This window comes from Diceros bicornis, chromosome 15 (assembly GCF_020826845.1).
Source record: "Diceros bicornis minor isolate mBicDic1 chromosome 15, mDicBic1.mat.cur, whole genome shotgun sequence".
NCBI classification, from domain to species: Eukaryota; Metazoa; Chordata; class Mammalia; order Perissodactyla; family Rhinocerotidae; genus Diceros; species Diceros bicornis.
In genome coordinates this window covers 23,917,349-23,944,387 of record NC_080754.1, presented here as the reverse complement: position 1 = coordinate 23,944,387, position 27,039 = coordinate 23,917,349, and the positions used below count along the sequence as shown (strand labels likewise).

Sequence of the window (27,039 nt, the reverse complement as noted above, 5' to 3'; positions counted from 1 at the left end):
TAAGGTCTAGATATAATATTATCCTGTCTCAATTATGCTTAAGTATTTAGATATTGAAGTGATTTACATATCTTATTTGATCTCCCCACATATGTAATTAGATTCTTCTCTTCCTGGTAAAGTTGATTGCCTAATTTTGTTTTTGATTAAACAGAGTAAAACGACTTGGGGAGTGAATGAGTATTATCTCTATGGAAACACCATGAGTAGTTTTATAGGCAGTCACCTAGATGAGTGACATTTTCATTCTTTACTTTTTAAAGAAAAAACGAGACATTTTCCTCCCTCTGACTGATTCTAAAAATGTGTTGTCATAATGGGTTAAGATCAAAGAGAGTGTGATGAAACTGGAAGTCTTTATGGATATTGTTCATCAAAGTTGGATAATCATATGGACATACCTGCCAAAAAAGACCAGAAATAAATATCTGCTAATCAGGATACTGCCTTTTCATGGAAAGTTCTACAGACACTCTTACAAATGATTCTTTTCAGTTCTCGATAACTGTCAATTTGCCTTTATTATTGTATCTTTGGGTTCCATTTGTAGATGTTGTTCTCTAATAATACAGAGAGAGGAAGCTTAATTACACTGAAAGTATATCTCCACTCTCCAAAAACATTTTGGGATGCACTACTCTTGAGGTTTCTCGTAGCGGCAAACTCTGTCTACTGCATGTGAATTTTCTTGTAGCCCAAACAGGTGCCCTTCTCTGACCTGTGTCTGTTTTACTTTTCCCTAAATTCTACTGTTTATCCACAGGAGCCGATTTTCCCTTTGGACTTTTTTTTTTTGGTTCTGTCCACTCACATGTTTAACAAAATATTCTCACCTTGCCATAGCTATTCCAACAACACAGCCTCCAACTATGGACCAAAATCCAATCCAGCCAGCATCCACCTGTTGAGAAAGTGGCAGACACATGTAATTCAATACTCTCATGTCGCCATTTAGAAGGCATGAAAAAAAAAACTCCTCTATAATCAATATATAATTCAATGCATAGTATATATATAATTCTGTCTATATAATTCAATATATAATCAATAGCTAAATGTCAACAAATCTAGGAAATACTATTTAAGAAAATGAATAAAATGATTCATGTGTGACTAATTAATATAAACTTATCTAAGTAAATACACCCTTGATTAATTTCTTATTGGAATATTTAAATCAACAAAATAATCAATGTCACAAACAAATATTTTCAAGTATTTACTACATGCTTAAGCATTTTACCAGAAACTCTTAAGAAAACAGGAAAAGGACAAAAGATGGTCATTGACCTCAAGAAGTTTAAACATAACCAACATAAAGGAAACTATTAGGAATCAATTAAGTGCTGAAACATTTGGCAACAACTAAAAACGTATTAAGAGATCACAGCAGAGAGAGAGAGAGAGATGTGGGGTTGAGCACCGAGGGAGACCACACAGAGAAAGAGAACTTAGGCTAGGCTTCAAATGCATAGCTCGCTCCACTCTTGAGAAACCATCTGCAGTGCTGCCATTTACTAGCTTTGTGGTCCTGGGCAAATTCTGTCGTCTTATCTATCAAATGGACTAAATGAGATAACGTGTGTACAGGGCCTAGATCAGTGGTTGGCATACAGAAAGTGTTAATAAAGGTTAGCTGTTAGTGTTACCTGATGATGACTCTCCATCTATCTAATGTCTTATCTCTTTGCTACCTGCATGGCCAAACCTATTCAGAGCAATCTACAATGCTGCCTAGATTTCCCCATCGCTCATGTATCTTTAACTCTCATTATGACTTGGCTTCAGTCCCAACTCACACTCGAAGTCTCGGTTTCCTCATTAGTAGAATGAGGATAACAAAGGCTTTTTTGAGAACTAAATAAGTTAATAAATGTAAAATGCTCAATAATGCTGTGGTTACCACTGAAACTGCATGTGTCTCTAACAATACTGGTGCATTTTGTCTCCTCTTTCCCCTTCCCATGGCCACCACACTTGCCTATCACCTTATTTCTTACTCCTGGGCTCCTGTAGTAGCTTCTTTTTTTTTTTTTTTTTTTTGTGAGGAGATCAGCCCTGAGCTAACATTCGCCAATCCTCCTCTTTTTTTTTGCTGAGGAAGACGGCCCTGGGCTAACATCCGTGCCCATCTTCCTCCACTTTATATGGGACGCCGCCACAGCATGGCTTACCAAGCAGTGCGTCGGTGCACGCCCGGGATCCGAACCAGCGAACCCCGGGCCGCCACAGCGGATCGCGCGCACTTAACCGCTTGCGCCACCGGGCCAGCCCCTGTAGTAGCTTCTTAAACGGTCTCCACGATCTGTCCTGTCCACTATTGCCAGAATTATCATCACAATCATTCCACTTTCCTGCTCAGAACTGGTTACTGGCTTTCCTTGTTATGGCTATAGGGCCAAGTTCAAACTTGACCTGGCACTTGAGAGCTGCCCAAACTAACTTCTTTTATTATTTTTCTAGTCATATTTTTCATTACACCTGTGACAGAGATTGCCAGCTATTCACCAGAATATGTCATCTTCTTCTACCTCGCCACTAAGCTGGATTACACGTCCCAGCTCCTACTCAGTTACAAGTGACCATGTGACTAAGTTCTTATTAATGGAAGTGGGCAGAAGTGAGGTGTGCCACCTCTAGGCTAGAACCTGGGAGAGAGCTGTATGCCTCCTACATGCTTTCTTTCCATTTCTGCCAGCTGGAATCTGGATGTGGTCACCCAGCCTCACCCATGCATATAATGACAAGGTTCCAGGGGACAGAAGAGCTGCAAAGTGGAAGCGGCCTAGGTCTGTAAATCAGTGTGAGGAAAAGAGCTGTCCAAACTGTGGACAACTGTCCTAGATTATTATGCAAACTGTCCTAGATTGCTATGTGAATGAGAAATAAATTTCTTCTTAAGCCTCAGAATTGGGGATTCCACTTCTCACAGCAGTTTAGCCTACTCTAAGTAATACCATAACTTTACACAAGTCTTTTTGCTCTACCAGTGTTTGGAGCCAGAAGCAAAGACAAATGCTCTCTGGAGAAAGAGAACAGCCTAAGCTTAAATTATCTTTACATTTTTTTCATACCATTGGCATTGGAGCAAGAGAATTCTCTGTTCTGCAGAACTGCCCCTCTTACTGCAGAACGTTTAGTGTCCATTGTCTAAGGCCCATTCAAATGCTATTAGGCCCCCACAAACATTTCCATCCATCCCCTAGGTGAGTAGGGTCCTGTGCCAGCCTAAGCAACACTACGCATCTGGCCATTCTGATCCTGGTCTTTTCAGGCCATTTTGTGCTTTCCTGCTTCCTTTGTTCATGACACTTTCTTTAGTTAATAACATTATACCCAATAATTAATTAAAATTTTTTTCTTTGCTTTAATTTTTTTGCTTTCATTTAATTTAAATTTCACTTTAATACCTAGTGTGATTCAAGGTCTCTGTATCTCTCAGAGTTTGTAGAGACAGAGAGGCTTGGAAGGGCTTATCAGGGTTTATAACATGAAGCATAAAATCTGCAAAATCAGAATCATTTAAATGGGAGCTACACTTTTCCTTCTTGCAAGTGAGCATGCCTGGAATATCTGCCATCTAGAAAAAGAGGTTAGGAAACTAAATAAAGGTTTCCCTCTTATGGTGACGGTACACTAGGTAATTGGGATTAATAATCTGGTTGAGAACTAGAAAATCTGGGAAAAAATCTATCTGATGGCATCAGAGAGCCAAGAAGGTAATTTAGACTTATGGAACCATGATGTAGAATGGGAAGGAAACCCAGAGAGATAAGCCTGGTATCTGGGGACATTTTTCCCTTAGGGGTGTCTGCCAATTTCACAAAAAGTGGCTAAGGGGCTGAGAAGTTATCAACAGCCTCACCGACCTAGGAAAGAAAAAATATTAGTTTGGGACCCACTGTGGGGTGGGTGGCCTTGTAAAAACCCCAGCCTTTAGCTGGGGACTCTGAAGGGCTATCCCTAAGAGTACCGTGAACTGGAAATAGAACAGTATTCTGAGGGACTGAAGGCCAGCTTTAAATGATCTCACTTCCTGAAACCAGATTAAGTGATCCCTAGACTCCTGCAAGAAAAAACATAAGTTCTCTCTGGAGGAAAATAACATCATCTTGAAACTTAAATTATTTCTGTAACTTTTCACATACTTTGTCTAGCACTCAGTCAAAAATAATCAAATACATAAGGAGATAAAAAAACATGAATGAATACCACAAATATAAATAGAGCCACAGGGGATCCAGATAAATAAATTATGAGATATAGACTTTAAATCACTATTTTTAATAGTTCAAAAAAATAAAAGACAAGATCAAGCATTTCTACAAAAATTTGGAAACTATGAAAAAGAATCAAATACTTTTATAACTTAAAAATATAATAGTTGAAATTAATAAATCACAGATGACTTTAATGATATATTAGACAGAATGGAAAACTGAAATAGTGAGTTGGAAGAAAGGCTAGATAAAATACCTGGCATGAAGCAGAAAAAGGCAAAAGGATGGAAAAGTCAGAAGACAGAGTAAGAGACACATGGAATACAGTATGAGGGTATAATATATATAGTTAGAGTCCTCAAAGGTAAAATTAGAGAAAACAGGGCATAAGCTTTGAAGAGATGTTGGCTAAGAATTTTCAGAAACTAATTAGAGATATCAAGCCATAGATTTAAGAAGTCCTACAAACCTCAAGCAGAGTAAAAAAAAAATTACCACCTACTTATTGTAAAACTGCTGAAACCACAGACAAAGAGAAAACCTTAAATGCAGCAGGTTTTTTAATTTGAGAGTTGACCTCTCAGTTGAAACAACAGAAGCCAGAGGAAAATGGAATGACATTTTTAAAGACCCAAAAGAAAATAACTGCCAACCAAGAATTCTACATTTGACAAAAATAATCTTCAAAAATAAAGATGGAATGAAGACATTTTCAGACCAAAAAAAAAAACCCCAAACAAACCCCAAACAAGAGAATTTGTTGCAAGCAGATCAGCACAAAAAACAAACACACACATGCACTAAAAGGTGCTCTTTAGACAGAAGAAAAATGATCACAGATGAGAGACTGAAGATAAAGGGAGGAATGAAGAGCAACAAAATATGTAAATATGAGGGTCAATCTAAATGCATATTGACTACATAAACAATAATGTCTTATGCAGTGTAAAATAAATGACAATAATAGCACAAAGATGGTAGAGTGTTAAATGTAGTTAAAGGGTTCTAAGGACCTTGGACTGTCCTGGGAGAGATAAGGTTCCAATTCATAATAGATGTTGATAAGTCAAGAGTGCATTCTGTACTTTCAAAGATAACCATTAAATAGTAAAAGAGACTAGAACTGCCAAGCTAATAGAGAGGGAAAACAGAATAACACAAAGTACTTAATCCAGCAGAAGGTAAGAAAAAAGAGAAAAAGGATAGACTGGACTGAACAAAATGAAAACCAATAGTAAGATGGTTAATCTAGACCCAAATTTATCAATAATTACATTAAATGTAAATGGACTAAATATTCCTATTAAAACACAAAGATTACCAGACTGAATTGAAGGAAAAAAATGATATGCTGTTTATAAGAGGTGTACCTAAAGAAAGTCTGAAAGCGAAAAAATGTAAAAAGATATACTATGCAAACACTAACCACGAGAAAGCTGGTGTAACTAAGCTTTTTGGCAAAAAGCATCACTAGAAATAAATAATACTTCATATGGATGAAAGGTTCAATTCACTGGTCAGATATTACAATTCTAGATTTATGTGAACCGAATTACATAGTCTTAAAATATCTAAAGCAATATTGACAGAAATAAAAGGGAGAAACAAACTAATTTATAATAATTGTGCAGGATTTTAATGCACCTCTCTCAGTAACAAGCAGACGAAAACGAGTAAAGATATAGAAGATGTGAACACCTATAATTAACAGAATTGATCTAATTGACATGCCCAAGAATTGCAGAATATAGTTGACCATATATTGGGTCAACAAATTTGAAAAGCCTGAAATCATTGAGTATATCCTATGACCACATTTACGCAATTTAGTTAGGAATTGAAAAAAAAGAAGAACTAGAGAATCTTTAACAGTTTGTACACTAAGAAATATCTTTCTAAATGACCCACGGTTCAAAGAAGAAATCATTACGGAAACTAGAAAATATTTTAAATTGAATAATAATGAAAATCCTACTTAGCAAAACTTATGGACTGCAGCTAAAGCTGTGTTTAAAAGGAAATATATAGCCATAAAATGCATATATTAGAAAAGAAAAGCTAAAAATGAAGGATCTGGGCTGGCCCCATGGCTTAGCAGTTAAGTGCGCGCGCTCTGCTCTGGCGGCCCGGGTTTGGATCCCAGGCGCGCACCAATGCACCGCTTCTCCGGCCATGCTGAGGCCGCATCCCATATACAGCAACTAGAAGGATGTGCAGCTATGACATACAACTATCTACAGGGGCTTTGGGGGAATAAATAAATAAATAAATAAATAAAATTATAAAAAAAAAAATCAAGGATCTAAGCATTCATGTCAAAAAGTTAGAAAAAGGAGAGCAAAGTAACTTCCCTCAAAAAAACAGAATAGAACAATATAAAGATAAAATCATAAATCAATGAATAGAAAATAAGCATTCATTTAGAGCCACTGGTGAAATTATTTAAGGAAAAAAGTAAGAGACAAGATACAAATAATCAATATCTGGAATGATACAACAACTTATCTTGGAGACAATAAAATCCTAAAATGATACTGTGTAGAACTGCTTACCAATAAATTTGAATGAGATGAAATGGACAAATTCTAGAGAGGTACAATTTATCAAAATTGACATAAGAATAAATAGGAAATCTGAATAATTTTAAAACTATTAAAGAAATCAAATCTATATTAAAAATCTTTTCACAAAGAAAACTAGAGGGCTTCATCAGTGAATTCTACCAAATATTTAGGTAAAAACAAAAGCCCCAAACCACCAAACTTATACAAATTCTTCTGACAACAGAAAAGGAGGAAACACTTCCTAAGTTGTATTTTGAGACTAGCAAAACCTTGATACTAAAATTGAAAGGATAGCACAAGAAAGGAAAATTACAATCCAATCTCATTCATGAACATAACTGCAAAAAATCCTAAAAAAATGAGCAAAGTGAATCCAGTGATAAATAAAAAGTATAATAAATCACTGACAAGTTGGATTTAGTACAGGAATGCAAGGTGGTTTAACTATAACCAATAAACATGTAGGCTCGATTTTGTGCTTTATTAGGGCAGATAAGTTGAAACCAAGGTGTTTCCCAAGCCCCTCTCACTTGGTAGGACTCAATCTCCAAATTGTCTCCCCTGCAGATTTTTGTCAGGGCTTGGTTTATGATGGGTCTTACTCTATCTAGGGCATGGTCCTTGATTCCAAAGTTTGGCCTTTCTGGTGTCTTAGCAGAAGCACAAAGTGTTAACAGGGTATTAATGAGGTCTTACCACTCTGGCTGGGCCAGAACTCCAAGAGCCCAGCAGCACTTGCCCTCTACTATATTTGTTCTGCTTTCAAGCCCATAGCAGTCCCTCTGTTAAGCCTGTGGTAGCTTTACCCTTTACATGTGCAGTCCATTTCTCAGCCAAGACTTGTTGGGGACCCCACACAGTCTTCTGGGGACCTTCTGCACAGCTTTCTTCTTTACAAATCAGTAAGAAAAAGGCAGCCCAATAGTGGGCAAGAGACTTCAATAGGTGCATCACAAAAAAGGGTATTCAAATATCCAACAAACACTTAAAAAGATATCACTGCAATGGCATACAACTGCATGGCCATCAGCATGTCTAAATTTAAAAAGACTAACACTGCCAAGTGCTGGTAATGATGTGGAACAATGTACTGCTGGTAGGACTGTAAACTGATACAACCACATAGGGGAAGTCTGGCATCATCTATCAAACCAGGCACACATTATAACCAGCAATTCCACTCCTAGCTCTATATCCAACAGAAAGGTGCACAAGTACATCAAGAAACATGTACAAGAACATTCATACAGTACTGTTTGTGATCATCAGAAACTGTCAACAATCCAAATGTTCATCAAAAGCAGAATGGACAAATTGCTGTTCATTCATACTATGGAATATCATACCAGTGGGCTGGATTTCTTCCACTTGCCCTTCCAAATCTCTCACTACCCCTTTCTACCACGCTACCTGGAAGCAAGGAGAAGGAATGGATGGCATCAAGCACATGGGTGAAATGGTTATTTTTAAAGAAATGAGATATCTTTATTGTGAGACTGGAGAGAAAGTGAGAAATTAGATGTAGGGATAGCCATATATTTGACAATGGGACCTTAATCTTTATAAAGTATGAAGCAAGGATAAAGGATGGAGTCAACAAAACTAAGATTTTCCTCCTTTATTTTTTTGTTTATTAGCATCATTAATAACACCCAAATAAATATGAAATTCATGGCTGTTAACAAAATCCAGGAAGAAAATCAATATTATTTATAACTATTTCATAAGGATCTTGCTTTTGCAACAATAGTATAGGATAATGTTTTCCCCAGGCCTTGAAGCTAAAACCAAGAACATGTAGGCAATATTTATAGTTTAAATGAACTGAAAATACCTACAACATATAAAGAAATAAAATGCTTACTTGGCTGACGTGCACTGGTGTTAAAATTAAGTCCAGAACTCCAGACCAGCCAGCAAATACACCAAGTGGTATAGCATATGCTAAAGCAATCATCAAAAATCTCAAATTGCTGTAAAAGAGAAAAAAACAAAACAAAACATTATTATAGATTCAAAATCTAGAATTTAAACTCTTTACTCATGAAAAATGTAAGTCATTTGGAAATTTGAACACTGGAATCAGAAACAGAAAATATTTTGTCAGTTTGTTAATAAATTCAAAGTTCTTTAAATTTTTTATTTTTATAAGAATAATCTTTTTCATTCATATTATTTAAAATTGATGTTTATTATATAGATTTTATTATATATAATATAGATTCTATTATATATAATATAGATTCTATTATATATATTATATAGATGTTTATTATATAGATGAATTATCAACATTATATCATAGAATGAGTAGGTAGGTTAAGTTAAAAAAAGCTCTAATTTGAAAGGATAAATTACTGTTTCTCCTTATGAACAAGGTGGAAGAAAAAACAAAGATTAAAAAGAAATATATAATTTGCTGAACTTTACTTTTTTAACTTAATAAGACTTAGAGCTCTTCCATAGTCAATACTTATAGAGCTTCCTCATTCTTTTTTCACAGTTGCATAGTATTCCATTATGTTAGTATATTATTTAACCAGCCCTCCACTGAGATATCTACATAAATGTGTAAGATTTTATTCCTTTGCTCTTACAGTCATTATACACGTGCACTAGCACACTTGGGGAATCGATTTCTAGACGTGCAATTGCCATGGTAAAGAGTATGTGTATTTGTAACTTTAACAGATAATGCCAATTGCTCTTTACAGAAACTGTGCCTCTACATGTCTATCAAAATAGCTAAACATAGTGATAACACCAAAGTCTGCTGAGGATGCACAGAAACTGGATGACTTGCGTAATGAAAAAGGTACAGCCACTCTGAAAAACAGTTTGGTAGTTTTTCAAAAAAACTAAATATGCAACTATCATACAATCCAGCAACTGCACTCCTGGGCATTTATCCCAGAGAAACGAAACTTATGTTCACACAAAAACCTGTATACAAATGTTTATAGCAGCTTCCTTTGTAATAGCCAAAAAAAACCTAGAAACAACCTAAATGTCCTTCAACAGATGAATGACTAAACAAATTTTGTATATCCATACCATGGAAGACTACTCGGCAATATAAAGGAATAACTATTGATACACAAAACAATCTGGATGACTCTCCAGAGAATTACGTTGAGTGAAAAAAGCCAATCTCAAAATTTTATGTACTCTGTGATGCCATTTATATAACATTCTTGAAGAGACAACATTATGGTAATGGAGAACAGATGAGTGTTTGCCAGTGGTTAAGGAGTAGAGTCGGGGAGAAGTGAGTGTGGCTATAAAAGAGCAAGAGGGATGATCCTTGTGATGATGGAAATGTTCTGTATCTTGACTGCATCCATGTCAACTTTTTGGTTGTGGTATTGCACTGAAGTTTTCTAAGAACTTTGTAAGATGTTATCATTGGGGGAAACTAGGTAAAGAATCCATGTTATCTCTCTGTATTATTTCTTACAACTAATTGTGAATCTATAATTATCTCAAAATAAAGAGTTTAATTTAAAAAATGTAATAAAAATTATATACCACTCATAATAGCTAATTACAAATTTTAAACTATAAAGTATCTGGGAATAAACCAGGAAGGCCCAAGATCTTTATGTGGGGGAAAAAAAAAGCAACCTTTAAGCTAATTAAGAGCACAAAAGGTGATCTAAATAGATGAAGAGACAGTCCATGCTGTCAATTCACCCCAAATTAATCTATAAATTCAGTGTAATCACAATTAAAAGTCCAGTTGATTTTTTAGAAACTCAAGTAATATGCTCTAAAGTTCACAGAGAAGAATAAAAGTCATTGGAAAGCTAACTCATCTTTAAAAAAATAAGAAAAAGGAGGCCCTTGTCCTATCAGATATTAAGACAAACTGTATGGCCAGAGTAATAAAAATAGTATGGGATTGATTCGAGAGCAAAGAGAACAATGGAGGAGAATAGAAAGCTAAGACACGGAAACTCAATATACAATAAAGGTGGCACTGCAGATCAAAGGGCTAAGGCTAGTTTAGTATACGGTGCTGGTTTATTTTATGGAGAGAAAAAAAAACTCCTGCATCATTAGTTAATACCACATACTAAGGTGGATTCTAGGTGATTGAAAATTTAAATATGAATGATAAAACCAGAAAGTTAATGATTAAGGAATCCATGGACAAAATTAGTAGGCAGATGACAGAATGGGAATAGATATTTGAAATTTTTTAATATACAGGAATTTATATCTAGAATATATAAACCATGAAGAAAAAGATAGCAACTACCATTAAGAAATGGGTAAAAGCTATGAAGAGGAATTTATAGTAGACGCAACCTATGAGGCAAACAATCACATAATGAGAGTCTCAAACATATTAATAACCAGAAAATGCAAATTAAGCAAAAGATATATTAGTTTATACCTATTAGACTGGAAAAATTAGAAAGATGGATAATGCCAACTTTGGTGGTAAAATAGAGAAACAGGTATTGCTGACGGAAGTATAGATAAGCGCAGGCATTTTTGAGAACAATCTGGGAATACTGGGCAAATTAAGCTTAAAATATCTTATGACCCAACAATCCTGTTGTGGGGTCCATTTTCCAGTGACATTCTCAGGTCCACAGTGATGCATATGAGGATGTCACTGTAGTAGTATTTGTGGTCACGATGAATTGGAGGCAATCTGGATACACCATGGGAGTCGGTAGATAAAATGTGATGGTTTCATACCACAGAGAACACAGGAGTAGGTGTACACATAGCAACAGGGATGCATCTTGAAAACAGAGTGCTAATATCACAAAATGAGAGTGATTCAGATATCACTTGCCTCCTGATGGAAGAAGGTAGCGACACTTATGAAGCAGACTTCTAAAACCAAAACAAAAGCAAAAACTAAAACCTGAATCAGACATAGCTCTGGCTAAGAATTTACAGGATATAGAAAGGACAGAGGAACATGGTAAACTACACCACAAGGAGGCACAACAAAATCCAGACTTTGGGGACAAAAGAGTCAGCTCCTCTTTTATAAGAAAAAAAGAGACAGATGGAAAGGAAACCTATAGATTATAAGGCATTTGAACCAACTGCAATGTATGGACCTAATATGGATCCTGATTCAAACAAACTGTTAAAATAATATTTATGAGACAATTGGAAATTTAAACATTGATTAGATATTAACAAACTATTGTTAAGAAGTTTTTAGGTGTGATAATGGTACTATATTTATGTTAAAAAGAGTCCCTATCTTTTTAACACATATTACATGTATTGAAATATTTATGAATAAAATTATTTGTCATCTGAGATTTGCTTCATGATTCAGGAAGGGGGGAGGTGAGTGGAGCAGAGATGAAACAATATTGGGTATAAATTGGTAATTGTTGATATTGGGTTACAGGGATATGGAGGGTTATACTATTCTACCTTTGTATATTACTATGACTTTCCAAAATGAAAAGTTATTTAAAAAACCACAGTGTTTCATGAAAAAAGTCAAACAGAATGAGATCCATAATATGCCACCATTTAAGTAAATTAAATATAGATGCTATAAAACAACACACATATTGCAAAAGCACAGAGACAAAGAGATACACTTTAAAATGCATGTGAGGGGCTGGCCCAGTGGCGTAGTGGTTCAGTTTGCATGCTCTGCTTTGGTGGCCCGGGGTTTGCAGGTTTGGATCCCAGGCACGGACCTACGCACCCCTTGTCAAGCCATGCTGTGGCAGGTGTCCCACATATTAAAAAAAAAGTAGAGGAAGATGGGCACAGATGTGAGCTTAGGGCCAATCTTCCTCAGCAAAAAGAGGAGGACTGGCAACAGATGTTAGCTCAGGGGTAACCTTCCTCACCAAAAAATAAAAAAAAAATGCATTTGAGAGGTAGCCTGGGTGGCAGGAGGGGAATGGAAGTGAGAAATATAAATAAAAGAATGAAAGAACAAATAAATGAATAAATGTGTTCATGTGTCCTGAAATAAGGAACATGTTCCACTCAACTCTCTACTTCTGAAGTCTAAAAGTAAAACATTAAACCAATATATAAAGGGAGAGAAATGTTTACATTAGCTTATACAGGTTAAATGCATATTAAGAGATGGGAATCATATAGATATAACTGTGGTAGAAACTTTGGAGCATAGCTTTGATGGGTTTTCATGTTTTGCCCAGACAATGGAATTAGAATCTAGGGAAGCAGTTATTCTTATCAATCCAGGAAGCAAGGATTTCAGGAGTTCCTGTGAAGGACCAGAGAAAATTACATTATGGGCTAGGAGAATGAGGAATAGCAGGCCCGAAAACTCCCCTGGAGAGCCCAAACGTAGAAGCAGGCAATCCTGCAGAGTAAAGGGACAAATATGGGAAGACACAAAGGAATGTTAGGCATCAGTGAAAAGAGTTTTTTTTATAGAGAAGAAAGATCCTATACTTTATGGTTTAAACAGAGAATAAAGATCTTGACTCTAAGGTAATTAGAAGCAAACACAGGGTATATTATGGTCTGAGTGACAATTTTAAGCTGTTTTTCCTTGTCAAAACACTCTTTTACATAATTCCTTACCTTAAAATCCTTTAACGACCCCTCATTTCCTACAGAACAGTTCACAATTATTAGTATGGCATAATATGACCCTAATCTACTTCTCTAGGCTTATCTAGTGCTATCTAATCTCTGGCTTTGCATGGAGAAAAACTTATTTTTTTAAATTTTAACTGTCATCTTACAAATGTATGCCACTGATCACAATCCAATTTAACTAACATTTTTCCTTTGCCTATCATGTGGAAGGCAATGTGTTAGGTGCTGTGGAGAAGTGGTTTTCAAAAACTTTTTACTATATTCCAGAGTAAGAAATATATTTTTACTTTGTGACCTAAAAGTCTCACAAAAAATATGTATCCTTACTATAAGTGATGGAATAATATTTTCTATTCTATTTTATTCCATTCTACTTTGTTTAAAGAAAGAAAAAGAAAAAAGGTGGTCAACCTACTAAATTAGTTGGCTGTGAACCAAAGTTTGAAAAACAATGTTACATAGCTATGCTGTCTAACACGGTAGCCACCAGCCAGGTGCGCCTACTGAGCACTGGAAATGCGGCTAGTGCAACCGTGGAACTAATTTTTAATTTTATTTCACTTTAATTAATTTAAATCCAAATTTAAAAACAGAAGCAGTGAAAAGTACTTTTCCATTAAACACAACTTAATTTTTTTGGTAGCACTACATTTCACTTCAACTGCTGCATTGGGTAAGATATTGTAGTGTGCATGTCATAGCATGCGTTGTTTCTAGTATTAGAACCTGTCACTGATCTACTTGGTGTCAGTGAACTAACTCAGTTCTAATTATTTTTTTTACATACTGATATAACATTGTAATTTGCTTATTTGAATATTTTATGCAGAAAGAAAATAAGAGACTCGAAGAAAGTATGCTGCAAATTTCACAATGAATGGCAATTGCAGTTGGTTGTAGCAGAGCAAAATGAATGTCTCTTGTGCAAAAAAAATGTAAGATAATTAAGCGGATAATATCAAGAGAAATTTTCAACAAATACCTAGTGAATTTTACAATAAGTTTCTTCTCAATAGTCAAGAAAACTAGCTGACTGAAATCAGAATTAAATGTCCAATAAGGGCCGGCCCCGTGGCTTAGCGGTTGGGTGCGCGCGCTCCGCTGCTGGCGGCCAGGGTTCGGATCCTGGGCGCGCACAGACGCACCGCTTCTCCGGCCATGCTGAGGCCGTGTCCCACATACAGCGGCTGGAAGGATGTGCAGCTATGACATGCAACTATCTGCTGGGGCTTTGGGGGGAAAAATAAAACAAAACAAAACCAAACCAAAAAAATGTCCAATAAACATTTTTAAATGATTTTTAACAGATCTGAGCTTATAACTTTGGCCAGCTATCAAACAGTTTGGATTCCTGCACAAAAAGAAAACCATTTTTAGATGGAGACATGGTAAAAGAAATTGTTATTTCAGCTATGGAAATTTTTTTAAAAATTATGAAAAAAAGACTAGAGCTCCAATTAAGGCCCAAACAATTACCTGTAGAATATAAGACCTTACAAATAATATCAAAGATGTGTTGATTCAAAATTTGAAAAATTGCAAGCGCTTATTTTTTAACTGTAGAAAAGTAGTGTAATATGGGACACATTGCTCAATGAAAACTTTTCCAACTGTAAATTTAATGAAATCTAAATGCAGATCAAGTATTTCTAACGAAAGCTTAGCATCTGAATTGAGATGTGCAACTGTAAAATACACACTGGATTTCAAAGATTTTGTACAAACAAACGAATGTAAAATATCTCAATTTTGAACACTGATTACATGTTAAAAGTAATATTTTAGATATACTGGGTTAAATGAAATACGTTATTAAAATTAATTTTACCTATTTGTTTTTACTTTTTTTAATGAAGCTACTAGTTTTTAATGAGGCTACTAGAAAATTTAAAACTACATGTGTGGTTCACATTATATTCATATTGGACAATATTACTATAGAGGATACAAAGACACAGTTTTTGACCACAAGGAACTTACCATCCCGTGGGAAAGGAAGACCAGAAAAGAACAAACCAACTAGAGAGAGTTGGTGATGAAGCAATAAAAACTCATCACAACTACTGGGAAAAGAATTCAAAAGATAAGTTCTAGTGGTCCAACTGCAAATCATAATCAACAGCAATGTCTATATGTCTAAAGAACCAAATTCAGTACTGGGGCATTTGAGCTTTCAAGAGTAGAATTTAATCTAATTCCGTTTAAGTTATACTAATAAAATATAATAAAATATTAAGTTTCTCAAAGTATGATCCCACTGGAGGCACATAAGATGATTTTAGGTGATATGTAAATACAAATTATTTATTTTATTTGCTTTATATTGACTAGCACTTATTTTAACATGTATTAAAAAACATATAATGAATAAAAAGAATTTGCATATTAGGAAAAATAAACACATATAACCCATGATTTCACAGATACTATTATGTGATATGTGTCCTTATAAAAGAAAATTTTTTAAATAAAAGATTTGATTTTTTTAAATATTAAGTAAATAATTGTATAGGTGGTATACAGAGAAGGCAAAAATTATAGAGGTTTTCAGTTTTGGTGATTTTTTAAGAGAGATTTCTGATAGGAAGTCCCCCTAAAATATTTAATCAGTATTTTATCAATTATTTACAATCTGAGTAATAGGTTGCTGATGTATTTCTATCTTAAATTATCTTAAATAAATGTAGAATTATCTTGAAGGTGTTAGTCAAAACCACTCATTAATTCTGAGTATACTTACCTTAGTAATCTACAAAAGCTCCGCCGATAACTCAGTCGCTGGCTAGCTGCAGCAACGCTGGGAGGAAGAGGAGGCCGGGGTGGGAAATAAGCTAGAGTTGCAGAAAATAGTAAGCAGACAACTCCAAATTCTGGGGGGGAAAAAAAAAAGGAAAATGTTAACCAGGCAACACAAAAATGTTCCATAGTTCAAGTATTTATCTTACAAATATTTATTGAACATTAGCTAAGCTCTAGGCATAGAAAACTAAGTAAAATATAGTACCCAGCCAAGACAGCTCAGTCTTATGAGAAAGATGGGTATGTAAAGATATAAATTTCAGCAGGTCATAGGTAAGTCATCTCACTATAATCAAAGAAGCGTGGTGGTTCTATGGTACACTCCACAGACAAAAACGTTGAGGCAGTGAACAAATGTAAACACATGGAGAAGACACGTTAAAACCCCCCAGTACTGTACTGTAAGGGAGATTCTGAAACAGGTCTAGGATGATTGTCTAGTAAGCATGGTCCTCAAAAATATTCCGAATATGACTGAGAAAATTGTTCATTGCTAGTATATAGAAATACAAGCGATTTTTATATATTAACCTTGCATCCTAAATTTGTTTGTTTTTTTAGGATGAACTTGTTCATTCTTGCTGAACCTGTTTTTTAGATCTAAATAGTTTTTGTAGTGGATTTCAGAGGACTTTCTATATTCAAGATCATGCCATTTTCAACAGAGATAGTTTTACTTCTTCCTTTCCAATCTGGATGCCTTTTCTTTCTTTTTCTTGCTCAGTGATCCTGGTTAGAACCTCCAGCATAATGTTAAGTAGACATGGCAAGAGTGGACATCCTTGTTTTGTTCCTGATCTTAAGGGGAATGCATTCAGTCTTTGAGCGTTAAATATGATCTTATCTGTGGGTTTTTCATAGATGCCCTTTATTGGGTTGAGGGAGCTCCTGTCTATTCCTAATTTGTTGAGTGTTTTTATCTTGAAAAGGAGTTAGATTGGTGAAGTGCTTTTTTTTCATCTATTGAGATGATGACATGGTTTTTCTCTTTTATTCTACTGATATGGTTATGACATTAGTTGAGTTTTGAATGTTAAGCCAATCTCACATTTCAGGAATAAATCCCACTTGGTCATGGTGTATAATCCTTTTATACGTTACTGGATTTGGTTTGCTAGTATTTTGTTTAGGATTTGTGGGTCTACATTCATAAGAAATATTGGTCTGTAGTTTACTTTTGTAATGATGTCTTTGTCTGGGATAATTTAGTTTAAGAGTCTTTAATCTTTTAAGGTCGTGATTCTAGCAAAATATTTTTAATGGAAGGAAGGGTCATGGGACAATATTTCAGGAAGGCAGATTGGCAAATATGAAAGCACTGAAGCAATAACTGGGAAGCTTTGAGTAGGGGCTTCTGCTTGACTGCATGGGAACCATGAGCCAGAAGGATGTAGAGCATTAATAATGCCCAAAAGTGCCTAAAATCCAGTCATGAAAAAACAAAAACATTTGCTTAAGTTTTCAATAAAAAGAATGATATGACCAAAATAAAGTTCAAAATTTATGTTTCACCTGTTTTCAGTTTTATTTATTTACTTATCCATTTTTACATTTCAATTTTTTTCTTTAAAAGGAGTGAGTTGTCTACGGGTGTTAAATGCTTTACATACTGCCACCACCACCTCTGCTTTCACTTTTATTCCCTCCATATTTTGAAACGTAAATCTCATCACATAACTCTTTAGTGTAGAATCCTTCAGAGTGTGGCCTTTGCCTACAACAGGGTGAACTTCAAAACCTTTGGCCTTGGCTGGAAGGCTTGCATGGCCTGGCTGACCTCTCTAGCTTCATCTAGCACTGCTCCCACCAAGTCTAAGCCACGCCAGGCTTTCAGTTGCTTGAACGTACCAGGCTCTCTCCCCTGACTGGGCTTCTCCTGCATGCTCTCTCTTTCTAGTATATTCTCCCTCCTGCCCACTGTATTTGGCTAACTCTCTCTCATCCCTCAGGTTCCAACTTAGATGCTGCATCTCCAGGAAGCTCAACTTGACCTCTAAATTCTGGGCTAGGCACTCCTCCTCTGAGCTCTCAGAGCAACTGTGCACCTTTGGTTATAGCACTTACCACTCTGTTTTACAACTGTTTGTTTAGCTGTCGTATCCTTTGGGATGCTAAGTTCTGTGGGGGGCAGGAACCATGTCTACCTCAGTGACAGATACGTATGAGCTGAAAATATATTTGCTCAATTAATAAGTGAATAAATGAATTAATACAAAATTCATCATAATCTGGTCCCTTATCTTTCCAGTCTCATTTTCTGCCACTTGCTACCTACACTCAACACACACATTTATGCTACTGCAGCCACAGCAAATCACGTGCAGTTCCCTGGACATACTGAGCTCTCTCATACCTTCTCTGCCTTTGCAGTTGCTGTTCCTTCTATATAGAATACCCTAACTCACTTGAACACTTGGTGAACTCCTATGAAATTCTTAATTTTGTTTAATTATTGCATTCTTCGTGAAGCCTTCCCTGACTCCTCAACTTCTCTCGAAACCCAGGCCAGTTAGGCCTCCCAAGCTCTGTACATCTCTATTTGTATTATAATTATCTCATCAGTGATCTTACCAATTCCCAGTGGTTAGCACAGTGCTTGGTACACAGTAAACACTTATAAAAAGTCTTCTGAATGCAGAAGGAAATACAGTCATGAATTGCTTAACGACGGGGATACGTGCTGAGAAATGTATCGTTAGGCAATTTCGTCATTGTGCAAACATCTTAGAGTGTACTTACACAAACCTAGATGTATAGCCTCCTATACACCTAGGCTGTACAATACTAATCTTACGGGACTATCGTCATATATGCAGTCTGTCACTGACTGAAACGTTGTTATGCGGCACATGACTGTAATAAACAGGCATATGGGGAGAGGGGATCTATTTAAGGAGATCTGCAGGAGACTGTAATATATGAGTTGACTAGGGCTTGACTCCAGAAATAAAGAGAAGGGTCCAAGAGAATGTTTTGGAAAGGTCAACATCCTTGATTAACAGACTAAACATACAGAGAGTAGAAACTGAAAAGAAGAATAAACTGTGGGTGACCTAGGCTTATAAATTTAGAGAACATGGCCAATAACGGGGAAATTGCAAGGAAGAAAATGGGCTTAACACCTACCAACAGATGATTAACATATGTTTACTGTTGATCATGATGTTTAGTCTTTTTTTTTTTTTTTTTTGGTGAGGACGATTGGCCCTGAGCTCATGTCTGCTGCCAATCTTGCTCTTTTTGCTGAGGAAGATTGGCTCTGAGCTAACACCCGTGCCCATCCTCCTCTATTTTGTATGTGGGATGCTGCCACAGCATGGCTTGATGAGCGGTGCATAGGTCTGCACCTGGGATCCAAACCTGTGAACTCCAGGGCCACCAAAGCAGAGCGCGTGAACTTAACCACTACAGCACTGGGCCGGCCCATGATGTTTAGTCTTACACACTGATAAGATATCTAGAAAAGACACCAGACAATGTGTTACGCAGTGCTTAATTGAAGTGGATGGGAAGAGTCAAGTTAAGAAATAACCTTCCATGTAGCAATAATACATTTTAAACCTAACTTTCTAGAAAGGGTAAGTTTTATTTATTTTATTTATGTAGGCCACTGTAACTATATTTCTTATTATCTAGAAAGACAATGAACGTTGTTACTGAAGTTGGTAAGAGTCCAGATTATCCCACAAATACTGATTTTGCTAAAACATGTAAAACCATTACACACGTTTAGGAAAGATTTCACTAAGAAAAGACTTTGAGCTGGCCCTTGGAAAATGCAAACTTTGCAGACGAAGAGAGATAGTGTCTTAGAAAATGGTAAGCTTTAAATAGGCATCTCCATATTATACGACCAGGAAAGCTCATATATGCATATGTATATGTTAGTCCTCCTAAGTATTTTATAAGAAGCGATCTGGTATACAAAATTAGAGTGAAGATGACTAGGATAAAAGATAAAGTGTAATAGGAAGAAAATAAACTTCAAAATACCTGCATATAATACAGTTTCTATAAGATCTTTAATGTGGGCCCTGCTATTCTCTGAAGCAAGAAGAGGCGACGTCCCATTGGGAGCTGGAACAACAAGTGGTCCAACTAAAAATGCACACGCTCCACCGAGATAACTGAGCATTGACGCGATAGCTGTGGCAGTAGCCCGTTCATCTGCAGAAAACCACGTTGTGGAGAGGAATGGAGCTGCATTCGTTACAGTTGGACCTGCCAATCCATTTAACAGCTGTCCTCCATGGATTAGTCTGGAATTAAAAAAATTAAAAGGCTGTGAGGTACCTGAAGCGAGCATTTCTGAACAAAAAGAAGTTAGCCAAATAGCGGTTTAGCTATGGCGATAAGTATACATATCTGTAAGGAATATGACACACCTGAAAGGTAAAGTGTGTTGACTCTCTGTGAGGAAGATCAAATATAGCAATAGTTCCCCTTATTCATTTCACAAATATTTACTGAAGCCTCTGATTTGTGCCACATACCAAACTAAATACTTCCCATCACTTTGTTTCATTTGTTATAACAACACTACGTGGTAGCAATTATTATCCCCAGTTTTTGAGATGTGAAAGCCTTGGCTTAGAAAGATTAAGAAACTTGCCCAAGTGCTAACAGGCAAAGTGGAGATTTAGACCCGGGTCTGACTCCGAAATCCATACTCTTTCTACTAGATTGCCACTGATAAACAGACCTTGTAAGTGCCACCAGCTAAAGAGATAATACAGTTGAGCTCAATATTTCACGCCTACTCTGGGCCAGATGATGGAAATACAAAAAAGAAAAGAGCCATTACAGTATCTCCTAATAGAAGAGGAAATGGTTGCAGAATCGGAAGACCTGAGTTCCGGTCCAGCTCTGCAACTAAGTAGTTGAATGGTCCTGGGCGATATCTAACTCTGTGGGATACCATTTCTTCTCCTGTAAAACGAGGAGATTATTCTAATTTAATATGTATTTATTGAGCATCTATTAGGTTAGGGTACTGTAATCATAGGATCACCAGGTCCTTCCAGTTCTAATACTCTGACTGTGACTTTTAATTGTAGTGAAGTGAAGACTAGTTTCTTGCTTCCATTTCATTCTCCTCTTGCTCATCTCTCCTCAATATGCTATTTAGTGCTCTATCCTGTTCCTTCCTGACCAAACCCTCTTCCCCCATTGCTCCCTGTACTCCCAACATACAGATTCACATTCAAGAGTAGGCTCGAAGGAGAAAAGTAGCCAGAAGTCCAAAAAGCATAGCGAAGAAAGGGAGGCGAGGTGCCTCTTCTGCCCTGGAGGTAGAGGAGAGGGCAGGGACAGTACATGTGACATACACATCATACTAACCGCTTTTTTTCCCCGCTTGTTTTGCTTTTTAATCACCATGTGGGTGTCAAGTCCTCTTTTTCAACAACTGCCACTTTAAACTACTTAGACAAGTTTTTTGAATGCAGGAGGAAATAACAAACAGGCATATGGGAGAGAGGTAGGGCCCTAATGTAGAAGCATAAGTGAGTGGGAAGTGAAATATGTGAATCAGGTCTGCTCAAATCTTCGTAAATGTTGGAACAATTATTTGAAGGCAAAATAGCTTCAAGCATCATTAATATTACTAAATTAAGAAAACTAAAGATATTTTTAAATCTTCTTGTATAAGGGGAACTATTTTCTAGAGGACAAAAACAATTTAAACTGTTTATAAAACCAAATACTTCCTCTAAAAGCCAGTGGATCTCCAGCTGTCACACAGCAATTTCATCGCAGAAATATTCTTGAAACAATGTCATTAAGTGGTTTTAATCACAACAATCAGCCAGTGCATGATGGCTCATAAAGGTCACTGCTTTGATATTTAACACCTTTAATGAGGTGTTCCTGAAAGACTCATCTCCTCTAGAAAGAGAAGGGTTGGGATGAGTACATCTTATTGTGCCTAAAAATGTTAAGACTAGAAGGAGAACATGGAAGAAACAATCTATCAAAAAACAAAACAAAAAAGTTGATAAAACAGTATGAATATTAAGAGTTAAGGTATAAGACAAATTATTGCTTAACTCTTCATTACCTCTTGGTGGAATCATGAATAGACTATTTTCCAAGCAGAACATAAGCGTCATAGGACGTGTGAGCTTGTGATAACCTAAGGAACAGGCAAGTCCAGTTTACTCAATTCTCCGATAAGAATACTTTTCAATACAACACGGCACACGTGCTAAACTAGTACCGAAAGCAGGTGCAGCACTAGGGACATTTAGATGGACTCCAAGTCTACAAGGTCACTGGACCTGGGGTTCCAACCTAGAATATATGATTATAACGAAAAGTCATCTCAGGAATTAAAACATGCAGATTTGGTGTTTAAAAATTACTCTACTTTAAATAATCATGTGCTTTTTTTTTCCCCCATGTGATTTTACCTCAATAAAATTTTTTTATTGATGTTTTAATAGTTTATAACATTGCGAAATTTTTGGTTGTACACTTTTGTTTGTCCATCACCATATTCATGTCTCCCTTCACCCCTTGTGCCCACCCCCTATCCCCATTGCCCCTGCTAACCACAATACAGTTTTCTCTGTCCATGTGTTGGTTTATATTCCACATATGAGTGAGAGCACATGGTGTTTGTCTTTCTCTTTCTGGCTTATTTCACTTAACATAATTCCCTCCAGGCCCATCCATGTTGTTGCAAATGGGGCGATTTTCTCTTTTTTTATGGAGTAGTATTCCATTGTATATACATACCACATCTTCTTGATCCAATCCTCAGTCGAGGGACACTGGGTTGCTTCCACTTCTTGGCTATGGTGAATAATGCTACAATGAACATAGGGGTGTATAAGCCTCTTTGGATTGTTGATTTCAGGTTTGTTGGGTAGATTCCCAGTAATGGGATAGCTGGATCATAGGGTATTTCTATTTTTAATTCTTTGAGGAATCTCCATACAGTTTTCCATAGAGGCTGCACCAGTTTGCATTCCCACCAGCTGTGTATGAGGGTTCCTGTTTCTCCACATCCTCTCCAACATTTGTTGTTTTTTGTCTTGGTGATTATAGCCATTCTAAGGGGTGTGAGGTAATATCTTAGTGTTGTTTTGATTTGCATTTCTCTGATGATTTAGTGATGTTGAACATCTTTTCATGTGCCTATTGGCCATCTGTATATTTTCTTTGGAGAAGTGTCTGTTCATTTCCTCCGTCCATTTTTTGACCGGGTTGTTTTTCTGTTGTTCAGTTCTGTGAGTTCTTTATATATTATGGAGATTAATCCCTTGTCAGACATATGTTTTGCAAATATTTTCTCCCAGCTGGTGGGCTGTCTGTTCATTTTGAGTCTGGTTTCATTTGTCTTGTAGAAGCTCTTTAATCTGATAAAGTCCCACTTGCTTATTTTTTCTTTAGTTTCCCTAGTCTGAGTAAGCACGGCACCCGAAAAGATTCCTTTATGACCAATGTCATATAGTGTGTTGCCTACATTTTCTTCTATGAGTTTTATAGTTTCAGGTCTCACCTTCAGGTCTTTGATCCATTTTGAGTTAATATTTGTGAATGGCGATAGCAGATGGTCCACTTTCATTCTTTTGCATGTGGCTGTCCAGTTTTCCCAGCACCATTTATTGAAGAGACTTTCCTTTCTCCATCGTATGTTCTTAGCTCCTTTGTTGAAAATTAGCTGTCCATATACGTGTGGTTTTATTTCTGGGCTTTCAATTCTGTTCCATTGATCTGTGTGTCTGTTTTTGTACCCGTACCACGCTGTTTTGAATAATCATGTGCTTTTTGCATTAAAAGTCATCATACACAAATACACTCCTCACAAATGAGTTCAGTAGGAGAACTGGGACCTACAGGATCTTGGGGTTACCCCCTGAATTCATAAGAAACCTGGCAGGGAAACCCAGTTCCATTCTTCCCACCATCTTTAAGACTTTCAGAATTTAGTCCTGCTCCTTGTCACATCTGTATCCCAGAGTCCCTCAGGGCTTGGCACTAACATAACTGGTTATAAGCACTGTTGACCTGGTAATCCTGACATAACACTAATCTGTAATATCAAGATTTTCATGTTAGCCTGACACTATTTTCTGTCACCTACCATTAACCTACCCTATTTTATGAAATTAACTTTTTTATAAAAATATATTTTAAAATAAAATTCACTTGTATATATAAAATCTAGTTTTCCTATTTAATGGTAATACAAAATTAGAGGTATGTTTTTCTGGAAAAATGCTGGCAGGAAAAAAAATAAAAGAGGAAAGATTGGTGTCATAGCAACTAAGGAAAGAAGAGTTTTGAGAAGATGAGAGTGAGTTGTCGACAGAGTCAAATCAAACAGAAAGATCTCTGATGAAGGAAATGTAACCACTGGATTTGGCAACAAGGAGGTTGTTCGTGATCTGAGTAGAAGCAGTTTCAGTAGAATGCTGAGGATGCAAGTCAGACTCGTGAGGAAATGGAAATTTGAATTTAAACTATTCATTCTAGTAGTTAGAAACATATGCCAGAACAAAAATTGGGTATATAAACTTGGCATTGTGAAAAGAAAAAACACCCAGCTTAAATGAATAGTCTGAACTGAAGTCTCTCTGCCTTCACAAATTGAAAGATAAATGCAACTCGCTGTGACTGTCCTAATGCTTTCTAAACTCTTGTGAAAGAAGCTGGATTCCAGAAATTAATACCTATTGATCTGGGCTGACTGTTAACACACAAAAACAAAAGAGGAGAGAGTCACAATCTTCAGTAAAGGAAAGTAAATCACATAATTTAACGTTAATGCTTCTGTGTCATCGTTACATGCCTCAGGTTTGTTTTGCCGGTAATGGTTAAGTTCCTTGCAGATAGGACCTTGGCTTCTAAACTGTCCCCCCAGAGCCTCACAAAGCGCTGAGGCAGTGCGGACGCTCTCCAGGAACTGACTCAAATAGAGGGAAGTGGGGTTGCCGAAATACACAACTAACCTGCATTTTGAAAACCTCACAAAGTGCCATCACATACATCACACCAGTTCCATTGATAAGTTTTAAAAAGTTTAAATTCAGCAATACAAAAAACAAGGTGATTAACAAATATTCTGGAAGTAAAGCTTTTAAAAAAAGACACTGAGGGTGGTAAAAGGCAGGCCAACACTTTATTACTGTCTTGGGACTTGGGAAGGGAGGGCAGGAGTGAGGAGTGTGAGGAGGTCTCCTGGGCAGTAAGCTCTGTAGCAGAAAAGGAGCTCTCTGGCAACTGACTAGTTAATTCAAAGGGTCTCACTCTCGCTTCCTCACCTGAAACTTCATGCCTGATGGAGGTCAGTACACATTCATAGCTAGGGGACTGCAAGTCTCCTGATCTTCTCAGGTCAGCCTGGGACAGATGTGCAAGGGGCAGGTGTACTGCTCTCTTTCATCCTGGTCTCCTCTCATTGATTCCTTAATTTACTCCCCCTCCTTGTCCCCCTCCCCACTTCTAACTCCCTTTCCCTTTTTCTCTCCTTACCTAGCATCCACCCACTTCTGAGGCCTAGTTTGTCCCATCCCCACAGGCCAGGTGGAAAAATGGATGAGAGAGAAGGGAATTTTCCCAGAGCCTGAGAGGAAGATTAGATTAAAGATCTTGGAGTTTCTCAGCATCGGCAGAACTAGATGATAGAGACTAGGAAGACCGAGTGCTAGCTACTAGTGTCTGTGCTGCTGAGCCTTGCCAGCCTGCGGTAGGCCTAGAGGGACCTAAGGAGGCCTCACAAAGTCCCGCCTTTGCCCTGTGCACCTTCATCCCTCAATTAGTGCCCCTGCCCACAGAGAGGCTAAGGCCTCGGGGTACGTGTATGGAATTTGTGCACGGCTGCATTCCTTTTCATAGTCCTTAGTATACTAGAGCTTTTCAAACAAATGCCAATAGCTAAAATTCAAACTGACAACCTGAGTTCACGTTGTCTAATGCACTTGACATTTAGTTTGTATCTAATGATATTCTGGTATCCTAATCTTTTATTTTCTGACATCGTGCAACAAATATCTATGATTCCTAAATTATTTTCTACTTAGAATAATATGATGTTTTAGAATTAGAACTTTTATAGCTGGAAGAGACTTCAAAGTTCACCTAGATAACCCACTCTCCTCATTTTACAGATATAAAAACTGAGTTCCAGAGAGGCTAACAACACATTTAAAAATCACACTTACAATTGTATAACTTTCCTTTCTCCAAAAAGTATTGGAGGGGGTTTCAAAGTCATATAAGTAGCTAATGGCTAATCCAGGACTAAAAATCAAAATTAGAACTGATTTATCAGTCTACAAATCTCTGTATTTATCCACACGGTTTCATTCTGAAGGTTCTCTATTAATAAGAGTAATAATAAAAATCATTGATTGATAATACAATCCAACGTTCTCAGAGCCAAAGTCATGCGGTAGCCGGCATATTTTTATTCTGTGCACAGACCTACTTTATAAACTCTCTAGTTTATTATGACCAGCATTGATGACAGCATTAGAGTTGGCTTTTTAGAAACTTAGCAGATACTTCCTCAGTGTAAGTCCAGCATTCTTAATTTAAATTCTATGTATTTTAATAGGAAATAACTTAGAATCCATAAAAATACTTACTTCTAAGACTCAATATGCCAATGGTTCACAAACTTTCTCCCAATTCCCAAATCCTAGTCATCCTGCATCAGAATAAACTCATGTGTTACAGGATTTCTTGGATACTGAAAATGGCGAAAGTGCTGGAAATAGTTTTCCTTTAGTCCAAGAAAAGACAGGGCAATAAAAAGAGTCAGAGATATTATGAATTAATTATAGGAAAAAGGAAATTAGGAAGGGAGAAACGGAGATGATGGTGGAACAGAATGAGCCTTCTAAAGACTGTTATCATACCCTCAGTTTTCTTTTACG

General features: G+C 36.7%; 1 protein-coding gene across 1 annotated transcript in view; it reads right to left on the bottom strand.

Moving 5' to 3' along the window:
* Nucleotides 1-27,039, bottom strand: part of SLC49A4 (solute carrier family 49 member 4) — a 69,638-nt gene that overhangs the window by 22,849 nt on the left and 19,750 nt on the right. Inside the window, exons 3-6 of the mRNA XM_058555923.1 lie at nucleotides 20,147-20,412; nucleotides 16,095-16,224; nucleotides 8,649-8,757; nucleotides 834-901 (exon numbers count right to left, since the gene is read on the bottom strand). Coding sequence (XP_058411906.1) covers nucleotides 834-901; nucleotides 8,649-8,757; nucleotides 16,095-16,224; nucleotides 20,147-20,412 — 573 coding nt within the window. The remainder of the gene's footprint in view (nucleotides 1-833; nucleotides 902-8,648; nucleotides 8,758-16,094; nucleotides 16,225-20,146; nucleotides 20,413-27,039) is intronic.